General features: G+C 38.2%; 1 protein-coding gene across 1 annotated transcript in view; it reads right to left on the minus strand.

Moving 5' to 3' along the window:
• Positions 1–1853: 1853 nt before the first annotated feature.
• The window catches only part of HHLA1 (HERV-H LTR-associating 1), a 62284-nt gene continuing 48806 nt past the window's right edge, over positions 1854–15331 (minus strand). The window contains exons 14-16 of the mRNA XM_027845492.1: positions 14686–14842; positions 10436–10518; positions 1854–1897 (exon numbers count right to left, since the gene is read on the minus strand). Coding sequence (XP_027701293.1) covers positions 1854–1897; positions 10436–10518; positions 14686–14842 — 284 coding nt within the window. The remainder of the gene's footprint in view (positions 1898–10435; positions 10519–14685; positions 14843–15331) is intronic.

Here is a 15331-nt window from a genome sequence, read left to right on the forward strand (position 1 = left end):
ACACACACACACACACACACACACACACACACACAAATTCCTGGATTTGTCTTGGCTACTTTAAATATTTATTTGAAGCTGGATTTGAGATCCCTTTCTCTGCCCAAAATGGTTTTGCCATGGAAAAGCAAAATATTCAGGAATCCATTGATTAAAGTTTGACTCCATGTTTAAGGCAATATGGGATCAAGGCAACAAGCCAACAAGCATTTATTAAGTTCCTACTATGTACCAGTCTGGAGAAGGAAGTAGCAAACCACTCCATTTTCTTTGCTGAGAAAATGCCAAATGAAGAATCAGACACGACAAAAAAATGACTGAAAAAATGTACCAGACACTGGGGTAGAAGAAGCAGATTTTATCCTTTCCTTTCCTTTTTCTTTTTCCTCTTTACTCCCTCCCTCTTCCTTTAAAAATAAGTTTTACTAGTGACTTTTGCTTTTATATCAGTCATTTCCAGAAATACTTAAATACATACCAGAATTGAATTCACCTTTGTAACAAATTAAGCAGTCAATCAACAAGCATTTATTAATACCTACTATATGCCAGGCACTATGCTGAACTCTAGGGATACAAAGACAAAGGTGAAACAGCCTTGTCTTCAAGTAGCTTATATTCCAACAGAAGAGACAACATGTCCATATATGTTTCTATATATAGAGATAAAGGACCTGTAATTTTATTGTCATCTATAACTCCCAGATAATGAAGCCCCTTCTCCAACGAAGGTGGGTAGCCTCCACGACCTTTAGAGATGTAGAGAGCTCCCTAGAGCAGTGAAAAGTTAAGCGACTCGTCCAGGGTCAAACAGTCAGTATTTGTGCGTCAGAAGCAGGGCTTGAATACAGACCTCCTGCTTTGGAAGCTAGCTCTCTAGCCACTGTACCACACTGCCTCCCAGTATATATAGAATATTTATCATCTATCTATCTATCTATCTATCTATCTGTCTGTCTGTCTGTCTGTATTTGTGTCTGTATTTGTCTCTCTTGTTTATATATCCATCTATCTATTCATTCTATCTGTAGACAGATAAAATGAGAGAAAGACAGACAGAATGATAGAACAATAGATAGATTGATAGAACAAAAGAATGTGAGAAAGACAGAGACAGAGACAGAGAGAGACAGAGATAGAGACGGAGACACACAGAGAGAGAGAGAGAGAGAAACAGAGAGAGAGAGAGAAACAGAGAAATAAGAGCTGGAATTACCGATTAGGCAAATAAAAACAATTAAACAAAAACAACAGTTAAATGATCATCCCATTTGACAATACCTGTAGCGTTCTGCCCTTGGTAATCCCTCTCTGTCAAGGGGTGGGGACCTATATCTTCTCAAACACATTTTATCTTAACTAGAACACCAGCCCAAGGTAAGTGCCATTTTCTTGGGGATTTGCCTCCTTAAGAATAACATGAAAAAAAAAATCTATCGATAGGAGATTTTAGAGAATCCTGGAATGCATTTCTTTCCTACCAAAAAGCTTCTTGACATATCGCTTTCTAGTATAGATGGGTTCACCTTCCTAGGCATTTTGACATTTATCTTTTGTGCCCAAGTGGTCTTTCTGGGCCCTGGATGACCGCAGGCCCATAAGTGATGTATTTATGAATATGAAACAAGTTGGACAGCTTTTTTTTTGGGGTCTATAATCTATGTGCCCCCTGCCTACAGTGGCCTTACATCAAACACATCTGCAAGAGAGAACAAAGGGCTGATTAAAAAAAAACCAACAACAAAAAAACAAATCAGTCCCTGGTGGTGCTCTTGCTGGTACTGTGGGCTGAGTAGAGCGGCCAAGGATGTGGAATGAATTCAGAGCCCTGCTTCAGTGGTTCCCTCGGGGCCTCAGACAGATGTGCAGATGTTTGAAAGACATTTTTGCTTTAAGGCTGAAAGAGAAGAGGAGGAAAAAAAATCAATGGTATGGAACACTAGAGAGAAATGTAGTGTGTCTGACTGCAGTGACTCTGGGAAGAATGCCAGACTTCAGTGTGCTCCATCCATAATATACTGTAGCAGTCGGATTGTGGAAGATGGGCTATATATTAGAGGGCAGGTAATCTGGACTAGCTCAGGTTCTGCCACTAATAATGATAGCTCCCATTTATGTTGCATTTTAAAGTTTATAGAGCAACATATATATATATATATATACACACATATATATATACACGTGTGTATGTATTATGTGTACATATAAATATGTATATACATGCACATGCATATATACACACATATTCTCATTGGATCCTTACAACAGCCTTAGGAGGTGGGCATTATTGTTGTCTATTTTATAGGTGAGGAAACTGAAATCCTGAGAAGTTAAGTGACCTGCCTAGGGTCACACAGCTACTAAATGTCAGAGTCAGAATGTGAACTAAGTTTTTCTTGACTCCAGGTCCAGCACACAATCTACTACACCACCTATTTACTTCTCAATTGCTTTATGATCTTGGCCAAATTGCTTCTGCCTCTGATCTTTGGTTTTCATCTATAAAATGAGGGTGTTGGATTAGGTGATTTAAAAGATGGAATCCTTCTCAATCCTAATCCTTAAAGTCCCTTCTAGCTATAAATCTGTGATTAAGATTCTGTTGTCACAAAGGCGATCATCCCCCCCTTCTCCCTCCCTCACTTCCTCATGTGTTTTGGATAAAGCACACTCCGTTGGGTCATGCATAGAGCTAAGCCAAAGTCTAAGTAACCCTGGGAAGACAAGATTAGCTTCGTGTAAACACCAGTGGAGTGTGCTTCAGTGAGAACCTAGTGAGGGAGAAGCTGATTACCCGTGGGTAACTTCCTATAGGCCACATGGGCTTTGGCTCAGCATGCGTCATCCATTTGGGAAGGCTGTAGTTCTAGATTACCCCTGTTGCAGGATAGTTTTATGGGTGATTTAGACTGAAACTAGGATCATGGGCCTCCCTTTCTTCCCCCTCCTCCGTGACTCTTACTGTTCTAAAGGCTGCCCATATCTAGTGCTTTTCATTACAATGAGAATTCCAGACACACTAAATGCCCATCAGCTTTCAGTGCAATGCCTAGCCCATAGTATTTGGTGTTTTTCAGTCATTTTTTTTCAGTTGCATCTGGCCCTTCATGACTCCATTAGGGTTTTCTTGGCAAAGATACTGGAGTGGTTTGCCATTTCCTCCTCCGGCTCATTCCTCAGATGAGGAAACTGAGGCAAACACCATTAAGTGACTTGTCCAAGGTCACATAGCTAGTCAATGTCTGAGGCAGATTTGAACTCAGGAAGAGGAGTCTTCTTGACTCCAGGCCTGGTACTCTATCCCCTGTACCACCTAGCCACCCTGAGCCCATTGTAGAGGCTGAATAAATCCTTGTTGGTTTATTTTTTAATTTGTTTTTGTTTTTGTTTTTTTTGTGAGGCAATTGGGATTAAGTGACTTGCCCGGCGTCACACAGATAGTATCCTTGTTGGTTTATTTGATCTATCCAGAATCCAACCAGAAAAATCATGGAACCAGACTCATCTATTCTGTAGTCCTTTATAATGATGATTAACATTCAGAATGAAAAACCTTCTGAATGATCAAAAAGAAATGGTCAATTAATGACTATTTAGTATAATTTATAAATTTATAATTTATAAATTATAATTTAGTATAATCCTTTTTTTTTGGTTTCCTGTACTGGCTGTTTGTCCTCTCCTCAACTCTAGAAGGTGGCTGGCTGTTCCTTAAAGTTCTGAATGCAGGCTGGACAGAGAGGGCCAGAAAAGGCAACTAGTACAACTGGTGAATAACCACCAGTGCAGCCCATGACTCCAAAGGAATTCTATTGACCCTTCGATAAGTCTGTCTGCTTACTTTAAATTGATGCACTGTTGGGAAGCACTAGCTCTCTTTATATACTATCAAACAGCCTCAAATATCTTTGGCCCCTCGTAGCTCTGCACCATATTGAGATGAGGCTGGATAGAGCTAACTTCTTTGGTGCCGTTACATGCGTAGCTTCATTTGCTTATGCTAAGCAGAGATGGAGGCCCAGCAGGGAGTGATGAAGTAGATGTATACATGTCTCGTGTAGCCATTTTGTATCAATATGTCCACTAAATTGGAATGTATGATATCAACTAATGTTAGAGTGATATAAACTCAGAATGAGGCTTTATATCCCAAACCTAACAGTTCTGTTCTAATATGTGTTTGTTCTCTTTTCTTCCTACACTGTCTTCTTTAGTTATCTTATTCATTCATGTGGTTGGAACTGCAAACCCTATGCAGATGACTTTCAAATCAGTATCTCCAACCCTGACCACTCTTCTAAATTCCAAATCAGTATCTCCAAGTACCCTATAAGCCATCTCTACCTAGATGCTTACTGACACCCCATAATGCCCAAAATTAAGTTCATAATTTCCCCCCAAACCTGTGCCCTATGATTTCACTATTTCTATAAATGGCAATACTCGGTTTACCATTTTTATAACCTTAGAGTTATCTTACTCCTTCTCTCTCAACTCTAAAACTAATCAGTTATCAAGTTCTATTAATTCCTCCTACTAACCATTACCCACATCTTTTCTTTCCTTTTTAAAAAAAGTTGCATTCTATTTTTTTCAATCAGCAAAAATCTGTATTCTTTCTCTTTTAATCCAACATTTCCCCACAAATGAGAGTGAAAGAAAAATAAAACCCCTATTACAAACAAGCATAGTCAAGCAAACAAATTTCTGCATTGGCCATTCCAAAAGTATATGTATTATTCTACACTCTGAGTCTTCCACTTCTTTATCAGGAGGTGGGTAGCATGTTTCCTCATTAGTCCTCTGGAATCATCGCTGGTGATTATACTGATCAAAGTTCCTAATTCTTTCAAAGTTGTTCACCTTAACCATACTGTCATTGTGTAAAATGTTTTCTTGGTTCTGTTCCCTTGGTTCACTCCCTTTCTTTCCATTCTTCTTTTAAGATACTCAAAGTATAACAGAACCACTCCTCAGCCTTCTGTCTAATTAGAATCCCTCGATGACTCCTGAAGATGATAAGGTTCAGAGGGGACATGGGTGTCACCTCCCCACAGTAGAATGTAAGCAGTTTCTCCTTGTTCAGTCCTTCATCATTGTTCTTTCACGTTTACCATTTTATATTTCTTTTAACTTCTGTGTTTGAACTTCAGAGTTTGTATACAGCTCTAGCCTTTCCATCAGGAATCATCAGAAGTTCTTTATTTAATTAAAGGTCCATTTTGCCCCTCCCCCACACCCTCTGTAGGTTTATACTCCGTTTTGCTGGACTTTACAAGTTCTTAACTTGGCTTTGGATATGAACAATAGCAGATTGCTATTGGGATCAAGAACTATCAGCCGACTGGGAAGCTTTACTTTTGTTACAGGGTAACAAAACTGCAGGGTCCTCTTTTGTTCTGAGATTTCTGCCCTGGTTATTCCTCTGTAGCCTTCAGACCAGGCTAGAAGCTGGAGCTGAGATCCTGCTCTGCTCTTTGGAGTCTGAGCCACCTTGCTTTCTGCTTGCTTCTCAGGCTTCTTCTCTTTGGGTACATACCCCAAGGCCTTCTGGTGTGTGTGGAGAATTGTGGAGGGGGAGCACGTCTCTGACTTGGACCCAGAGCTGGGTAGTCAATGACTACTCAGACAGAAGAACATCATCCCAGAGGAGTCAGCTTTCAGACTAAAATCGGATTTTGCTACTTTCTGATTATAGCATTTCCCTTATAACATCAGGGCATCCACTCTACCAGATGTGTTTTCAGTTTGGTGATTACTGATTCCTACCCTAATTGGGAGCTCCTCAAGTCAAGTCAACAAGAATTTATTAAGCACCTACTATGTGCCTGGCACATTGTCAAGTATTGGTACTATGCCCAATAGGAAAGACCATTGGCCTGGGAGTCAGGAGAGCTACTTCCTAAGCCTGTGTTTTTGTAACTAATGTGCTATGTGGACTATATCTTTCTTTCAATTTCTATTTTGCCCTCTGGTTCTAAAATATCAGGGCAGTTTTCCTTGACAATTTTTTGAAAGATGATGTCTAGGCTCTCTTTTTGATCATCTCAGATAGTCCAATAATTTTTAAATTATCTCTCCTGCATCTATTTTCCAGGTCAGTTGTTTTTCCAATGAGATATTTCACATTGTTTTCTATTTTTTCATTCTTTTGGCTTTGTTTTACAGTGTCTTGATTTCTCATAAAGTCACTAACTTCCAAGTGCTCTGTTCTTATTTTTAAGGAAGTACTTTCTTCAGTAAGCTTTGGACTTCCTTTTCCATTTGGCCAATTTTGCTTTTTGAGGCATTCTTCTCCTCATTGGCTTTTTTGGACCTGTCTTGCCTTTGGGTCAGGCTATTTTTTAAGGTGTTATTTTCTTCAGTATTTTTTTGGGTCTCCTTTAGCAAGCTATTGACTTGTTTTTCATGATTTTCCTGCATCACTCTCATTGCTCTTCCCAGTTTTTCCTCTACTTCTCTTACTTGTTTCTCAAAATCCTTTTTGAGCTCTTCCATGGCCCAGGACTGATTCATAATTTTCTTGGAGGCTTTGGATGTAGGAGCTTTGACTTTGTTGGTTTCTTGTGGTTGTATGTTTTGATCTTCTTTGTTACCAAAAAAAGATTCTGTGGTCTTACTTTTTTTGCACATTTGTTTGCTTATGACCCCAGCCAATTACTTGAGTTTTAAATTCTTTGTTAAGGTAGGGATCTGCTTCCAGTGTGGAGAATGTACTGTTCCAAACTTAAGGGGGGTTGTGCAGCTCTTTTCAGAGATATTTCTAGGGACCTGTAAATTTTCAGTTCTTCCAAGGTGGTATGATAAGGGGCTAGGTTTTTATTCCTTTCCTGGTCTGGGCTCTGGTCTGTCAGTGACCACAAGCACTCTTTTCTGCCTTGGTGGCCTATATCTTTCCAGGCCTTTTAATTCTTTGTTTTCAAATAAGTGTATTGCAGATGTTTCTTGAAGGATTAAATTTATGCTTTAAATAAAGTAGTTTTGAGAATCCTGGAGTTATAGACTCTTAGAGTCATAAGAGGTCCTTTAGTGAAACCCCCTATCCAGTGCATGAATCCTTGTTATGACAACCCCCAACATGTGGTCATTCAGCTTCTTCTTTTCCTCCTGTGAAGAACATCTTTTTTCCCCAGACCATTCAATTCAGTTACACATTTATTAAGATCTCATTTAAGTGAGATCAAAGGAGATAACATATGTAAAGTGCTTTGCAAATCATAAGATGCTACATAAAGGTTAGCTCTTCTTGTGATTATTAGAGTCACTGTGATATAGGGAATAGAGCTATACTTGGACTCAAGAATATCTGGATTCAAGTCCAGGCTTTCACATATGTTGGCTATATGACCTTATCTTTTCAGCACTCTAGGAAACTCTCTAAGACTCCCTAAGTCAGAGAGAAGGTGCCTACTTATATTAGTAAAGGGAGCTTCCTCACTCAGGAATTCCTTGTACTAATGAAATCACAGGTCCAAACCCTATCTGATGATAATGATGATGATGTAATAATATGAGCAGACCACTATGCAGCCCCTTCCATTGTTGATGAAAGTCATAATTTTGATAGAAATAGGAGTAGGTGACCTCTCTGCTCATTTCCTTTTTCTTTTTTGTTAGAATATTCCTCTCCCCTCCACCAATATATTTTCATTTATTTAATTAAATATTTCTCAATTACATGTAAATTTTTAACATTTTTTAAAATTTTGAGTTCTAAATTATCTCTCTCCCTCCTTGAGAAAGTAAGTGACTTGATATGGATCATTCATGTGAAGTCATGCAAAAATATTTTCATTTTAGACATGTTGAAAATAAAACACAGGCCCAAAGGGGAAAAAAAACAGAAAGATAAATGAAGAAAGTGAAAAAAAAAAGTTTGGTTCAATCCACATTCAGATTCTATCAGTTCTTTTTCTGGAGTTAGCATTTTTCATCATAAGTTCTTCAGAATTGTGTTGGATCACTCAATTGATCAAAATAGTTAAGTCATTCACATTTGATCATTATATAATATCACTGTTATTGTGTAAAATGATCTCCTAGTTCTGCTCACTTCACTTTGCATCAGTTCATATATGTCTTCTCAGGTTTTTCTGAAACCATTCTGCTGATCAGTTCTTATAACACAAGAGTATTCCATCACAATCATATATCACAACTTGTTCAGTTATTCTGTAATTGATGGGCATCATTTCAATTTCCAATTCTTTGCCACCACAAAAACAACTGCTATAAATATTTTTGCACATATAGATCTTTTTTTTTTCTTTTTTCTTTGATCTCTTTGGGATACAGGCTTAGTAGTGGTATTTCTGGGTCAAAGGGTATGCACAATTCCAACATTTGTCATTTTCCTCTTCTGTCTTATTAGCCAATATGATAGGTGTGAGGTTGTACCTCAGAGTTGTTTTAATTTATATTTCTCTAATCAATAGTGATTTAGAGTATTTTTTCATATTTCTATTGATAGCTTTGATTTCTTCCTCTAAAAACTGTCTATTCCTATCCTTTCACCATGTATCAATTAGGGAATGACTTGTATTCTTATAAATTTGGCTCAGTTCCCTATATATTTGAGAAATGAGCCCTTTTTCAGAGAAATTTGCTACAAATTCCCCAACCCCTGTTTTCTGCTTTTTTTTCCTAACCTTAGCAGCATTGATTTTGTTTGCCCAAAACCCTTATAATTTAATGAAATCAAAATCATCCATTTTACATTCCATAATTCTATCTCTTGTTTGGTCATAAATTCTTCCCTTATCCTTAGATCTGACAGGCAAAATATTACATCCTCCTCTAATATGCTTATGATATGCTGTATCACTTTATGTCTAAATCATGAACCTATTTTCACCATATCTTGATAGATGGTGTGAGATGCTGGTCTATACTTTGTTTCTGCCAAACTGCTTTCCAGATTTCCCAGCAATTTTTGTCAAATAGTGAGTTCTTGTTCCAAAAGTTTGGATCTTTGGGTTTATCAAACACTAGATTACTATGATCATTCACTACTGTGTATTATGTACCTAATCTATTCCCCTGATCTATCACTCTTAGCTAGTACCAGATTGTTTTGATGATTACTGCTTTGTAATATAGTTTAAAATCTATTACTAATAGGGCACCTTCATATTCTTTTCTTTGATTCTCTTGATATTCTTGACCTTTTGTTTCTCCAGATGAATTTTATTATTTTTTTATCTTTAAAAAATAATTTTTGGTAGTTTGATTGGTATGACACTGAATATGTAAATTAATTTAGGTAGAAGTGTCATTTTTATTATATTGGCTTGGCCTACCTATAAGCAATGAATATCTCTCCAATTGTTTAGATCTGACTTTATTTGTGTGAAAAGTGTTTTGTAATTGTGTTACTATAGTTCCTGGGTTTATCTTGGCAGGTTGACTCCCAAGTATTTTATACTGCCTACAGTTATCTTAAATGGAATTTTTCTATCTCTTACTTCTGCACTTAGTTGGTAATACATAGAAATAATGACTTATGTAGGTTTATTTTAACCAAAACTTTGCCGAAATTGTTAATTGTTTCAATTAGTTTTTTAGTTGATTCTCTAAGTATACCATCATATCATCTGCAAAGAGTGATACTTCTGTTTCCCCATTGCCTATTCTAATTCCTTCAATTTCTTTTTCTTCTCTTATTTTTATAGCTAACATTAATAGTACACTATTGGACAATAGTGGTGATAATGGGCATCTTTGCTTCATCCCTCATCTTATTGGGAAGGTTTCTAGCTTATCCCCATAATGCTTGCTGATGGTTTTAGATCATTTTAAGGAAAGCTCTAATTACTCCTATGCTTTCCAGTGTATTTAATAGGAACCTGTTGTATTTTGTCAAAAGCTTTTTTTTTTTTTGCATGTATTGAGATAGTCATATGATTTTTGTTGGTCTTGTTATTGAGATGGTCAATTATGCTTATAGTTCTCATAATATAGAACCAGCTATGAGTTCCTGGTATAAATCCAACCTGGTCGTAGTATATGATCTTTCTGATACAATTAGCGCAATCTTCTTGCTAGATTTTTATTTAAAAATTTGCCATTAATATTCATTAGGGAAACTGGTCTATATTTTTCTTTCTCTGTTATCTTATATGCCTCTCATAACAACCTTGTGAATTACCTTCCCATTTTGCAGTTGAGTAACTGAGGATAAGAAAAAGTTGAATGATATGCCCAGGATCACTCAGATAGTATATGTCTAAGGTAGAGTTTCAACGCATATCCTTCTGACTCTAAGGTCGCATCCATTATAGTACTTAACTGCTTAGAATTATTCATAATCAGGTCAAGATTGATTTTATGGGAGTACTGGCATACAAAAACTTTCTTGGTAATGCTATTTGTTGTAGTTAAAGTAATTCTAACTAAAGTAAAGATATTTGTTTAAGTTATTAGGTAGTATACTTACTGTGGGAATGAGCCATCCTTGTCACCCTCTGGCAGATGTACGTTGCATTTCTCAAGAACCAGGAATAGTACTCAATGCAGAACCTAGAGAGTTAATGTAAGTCAGGGAAGGCACAACCTTGTGATAGCTAGGAATTTATACTTAGAGCAACCTGGAGGGAGAAGAGGTTACTTAAAATATGTAAGGTAGGGGTTGATTTATCAATAGTCAGGTAATGATTGCAATCTACTAGCCTACATTTTGGGAGTGCTTTAGGGTTGCTACTAAGGGTGAAGCATGCGCTTTGTAAGACCACATTGACCTTGGGATGTTTTTTGCCCAGGTGGTGTAGTCAGCCACATATAAATACAGCTCAGGGGGTTCCAGGCAGCTATAGAATAACTCAGTTCAGTTTAGCATCATGATTTTCTTTGACTCTAGTCATTATTGTGAAGCTCTCAAGAAATATCATCCAATGTTGGCAAGATGACCAGTAGTACTAAAGTCATAAAGCAAGGCCCTTACTCACAGAAAGGTTCAGGAGTATGTAGATCTGGAACTAGCTAGCACAAGGCAAATAAAGCTATGCTCCGTATACTGATATATGGAATAGTGGGATTGAAATTCTTACCCCTTAGCCTCTCTGCCCACTTCTTTTTCCAGACCCAGGCAACCATCCTTGGGTCTAGAGTCAAGTACCTATCATGCTCATCTCTTCAGGTGCCATCACAACAGGTCAGGGTGGACTTTTCTCCAACTTTTTCCTCTGTCCTTACCTGGTCAGACTCTATAGTTTTGTCTCTTGCTCCTCCCTATAGAAAACTTAGCCACATCCTTCCTCTACCATCTCTCAATTTTTCATTTCTACTATATCCTCTAAAAAGCTTCCTTGGTTGTAAAGCAGGGGAAAGATCAATGAACTTAGAGTCAGAAGACCCGAGTTCTCATCCTGGCTTTGCCATTTAGGCTCTGCTTCACTCATAGTAGGTGCTTAATAAATGTTTATTGACTGATTGACTTATTTGTGTGACCTTGAGACCTTAATTTCACCTCTCTGGTTCTTAATCTTCTCCACAGTTAAATGAAGGGATTAGACTAGATGACCTTTAAGGTTCCTTCCTTAAACTATAAACCTGTGATCCAAGATATCTTCCTTTCAGATTCCTTGCATCTTCTGAGGTCTGCTGCAGCTTAGACTTTTTTTGAAGGTGCCATATTTCTTGGTATCCTTTTAGAAGGCTATATACTCCTTCCCTTACACACCCTGACACAGGGCCAGAAGAAGGCATTAACAAACTCCTTGTTCCCTACTGCCACATTCAGACCTTCTTCCTATCACCATCAGTATCAATCAACAACTACCTCTCTTCTTGTTAAGTATAATCCAGTCTGGACCCTTATTGCTATCATCTGTTTATCTCTGGGTCCAATAAAATCAGGGCCTGGATCACAGTCTTTTCCTTCTCTACTTTGTTCAGTACAGCCTTCTAGCTTCTCTATTTACACAACTCCTATGACCTCTGTCTTTAATCTGCCTCAATTATACCAGGGCATGGTTATACCTTTGACTTACTTTGAGCCACTTTCACTCAAGCTCAACTGAATTTAAGTCAGCTGCCAGGAATATGAATCCTTGGGCAACAACGTCAGGAGGAGTTTTGGGAGACTCTAAATATGGCAGGAATTGGGGAATACAAATGGGTCCAATAAGAAGAAAGAGTTCAAGTTAGACAAACGGTCATGTCACTGGCTTTCCTGGAATCTTACATTCTTGATGTAGAATGACTTAATGTACCTACATTGTTATTTCCAAACCCAGGCTTCCTATTTGTCTTGGCCTCTGGATCTTGGGACTCAGAAGATATTCTGGTACCTACTTGACCTGTCCTTTCAACGTGTGTTTTCTCTTCTCCCAATTCAGATCCACAGTTCATCTGCTGCAGATGAGCCTCATTCTTTCCCTCACAAGTAGTCCTAGCTCTGTCTTTCAAGAAGAGCTACAAATGCCCAAAAGGTAGAATTATCTTTCCTCTTTTCCTTCTTCCTTTTTTCTTAATTCTCGATACCAAACACCTTGCTAAACCATCTCTGGTTGATCCATTTAGCTACAAGAAACAGGAAATGCTGGGTGAGGTGACCAAAGGTAAGAGCTTGTGAGAGAGTGAGGGCATCTGTTGAAGGACTAAAAGATCATGAGAAGTGAATTGATCAATAATAGCTGTAATTGTTGAAATGGATTGAATTGACACTTTTCTTTAAGATTTAAAAAGCACTTCCTTGTAACAACTTTGTGAGTACACAACTGTGTAAAGAGTATGAGTAATATTGAGTTTATTTTACAGAGGACGGCTTATAAAGGCTAAATGGTTTGTCCACATTGACACAGATGGTAAACAGCAGACCTGTAACTTACTCCAGGTCTCCTGATTCCCAACCTAATACACCACAGGTTCCAATCGATCAATCAATTCCAGTTCCAGTGGGTCTTTTAGTAGACTATGAAAACAATATTAAAGGTTTGGAAGTAGACAGGCTCCCGGGGCTATAGAACAGGAGTGTTTGGTTTTTTTTTTTTTTCCTTCTCTCTATTATTCTGCTTATGGCAGTATCTAAGAGAAAGTCACAGTGAAGAGAAAGTCATGTCAGCATTTCAGGGAAGGCAAAAATCCCTGACCAAATTTTCTGAAACATTATAGGACCCATTCTCCAATTTTCCTTCACCGACCCATTCATTTGGCCCTGAGAATGACTGGTATTAGCCTCTGGAAGAACTGTGATTTGTATGTATTTGGAGCAGGGAGGCAGAGACCTCTCTGACTTACTCCCCAGTGAATTCCATTAGTCTGAGAGGGATGGGGGGCCAGGGAGTCATGCATAGGAGTTTGAAAACAACACTTACTCTTCTTGGTTCACTTTTTTTTCCAATGTAAAGCGAGAACTCAAGTTTCTTCCCAAATGCATTTAGAAAAAAAATCAACTGGCTTTAGGACAAAGTCCTATGATAGAGTATGTAATGAATGATAATTTCTAGTATTTATTTTAAGGTTTGTAAAGTTTTATCCATGTTAACTCATTTGTTTCTCACAATAACCCTGACAAGTAGGTGCTACTATTATCTGTATTTCATAGATGAGGCAACTGAGGCAAACAGAAGTGAAATGAATGGCCCAGGGTCATAGAGATAGTAAGTAGATGAGGCAGGATTTGAATTCAGATCTTCCTGACTCCAAATATCACACTTTATCCACTGCACCACCTAGCTGATTTTATATACAGGAACCTGAGGGAGCAGAGAACATTTCAGGCTAATTCGACTGGTTGGAATGGAGACAATTTTTTACTTTTTGGCTCACGACTGCCTTCCCTCCTCTTCATTTGTTTGTACCCTCTCCATTATAGTCTTACCCTTTTCCCTTTTCTCTCTAGCCATTCCCCTGTACTATCTTCAGTACCACTAAGGCATCTATACCTGAAGAGAGGACTGTTAATGACCACCCACTTCCTTCCCTTTCCCCACACATCTACATCTCCCACGCCTGTGTATTCTTGTCTTTCCTACCTCCTAAAAACCTTAGTGATGAGGTCCAGGGAAGAGAAGCTCAAACTCTTAAATGGGCAACTAGTTCTAGACCAGTCATTGATTGGGTCCCAAATATACTAATCTTCAAGCGGTGTAAGTTTTAGCAACATTCTTCATCTAATCCGATAAGCACCTGTAAGCCAAAACATGAATGAATAAGTGCTAGAACGTTTATTAAATGTTCTTTGTAGGCACCAGACACTGCACCTAAGAGCATAAGGCATAAATATACGCCAACATGATAATCTGCGTCCTCAAGGAGCTTACAGTCTAAAGAGAGAAAGATAACATACAAGGGAGAAAGAAAAGTAGGAAGGGGAAGAGACAGGAGTATAAACACTGTGGCATTGCTTGGAAATGAAGGTCCTGTATGCTATGCCTTCTAAGGATCAATGTAAGCTAATATAGTGCCATGTATGTAGTAGTTGGTGATTAATTAATGTTGTTTGAATTGACTTGAATTGTTTTGTTGTGGTTTGTTGTTGTTATTTTTGGTTGGACATGTGTGTTGGGTGGAGATATCAGAGAGAGAAACTGGTTTCTGAATTCTCAGTTAAGTCATTTGTTCAGTTACTAAGATGGCAAGAACCACTATTTGGCATCAACCAAAGGGCAACTTCCTCCCCACCCCAAACAAAAAGAGAGAAGCAGTTTAAAGAAAATATTCCAACGAAGTAGCAACCAGGGTTACCTCATAGTGTCTTTTCTTGAATATTGCTTTTGACTAACACAGAGGCATTGTTGAAAAAATCGGCACAGCTCCATGACACAAGGGTTTATCTTTTGGAGACTAAGGGTGAGAGGAAGGGTCGTCATGTCTTTGTCCTTGAGCAGTGGCTGTGGACATCCTGGAAGATGTATCAAGAAGAAGAGGGGTGTGGTGAAAAGAGCATTAGAAGAGCTACTACTCCATCTTGCTAGCTATGGGATGTTGGTTGTATCACCAGGATATCCCTGAGACTCATTCTCCTCAAGTGTAAAATAGAGATTCCTAAGAAGGCTGTTGTAGGAAACTGACTTACTAACACATGAAAAAGCCTTAGAGAATCTAAGGATCTGGGAGCTGTTGAGAAGGAACTCAAAGGTCGTCTGCTGCAAGGGCTACCTTAATAGGAAACTCTTCTACAATAATATTCCTGACAAAGTGACCATCCAGCCTTCTACTGGGAGATTTCTAGGGACAGGAAACCCACTACTTCCTGAGGCAAATATCTCACTTTTGGCTAGCTCTAACTCATAGAAAGTTTTTTTTTCTTATTATCATAGCTCTGTAAAATCTACTCTTCTGTAACGTAAACATCCCTAATTCTTTCAACTAGCCATTCTATGGTGTGTCC

This window comes from Vombatus ursinus, unplaced genomic scaffold (genome assembly GCF_900497805.2).
Source record: "Vombatus ursinus unplaced genomic scaffold, bare-nosed wombat genome assembly UNPS02014973.1, whole genome shotgun sequence".
Taxonomy (NCBI): domain Eukaryota; kingdom Metazoa; phylum Chordata; class Mammalia; order Diprotodontia; family Vombatidae; genus Vombatus; species Vombatus ursinus.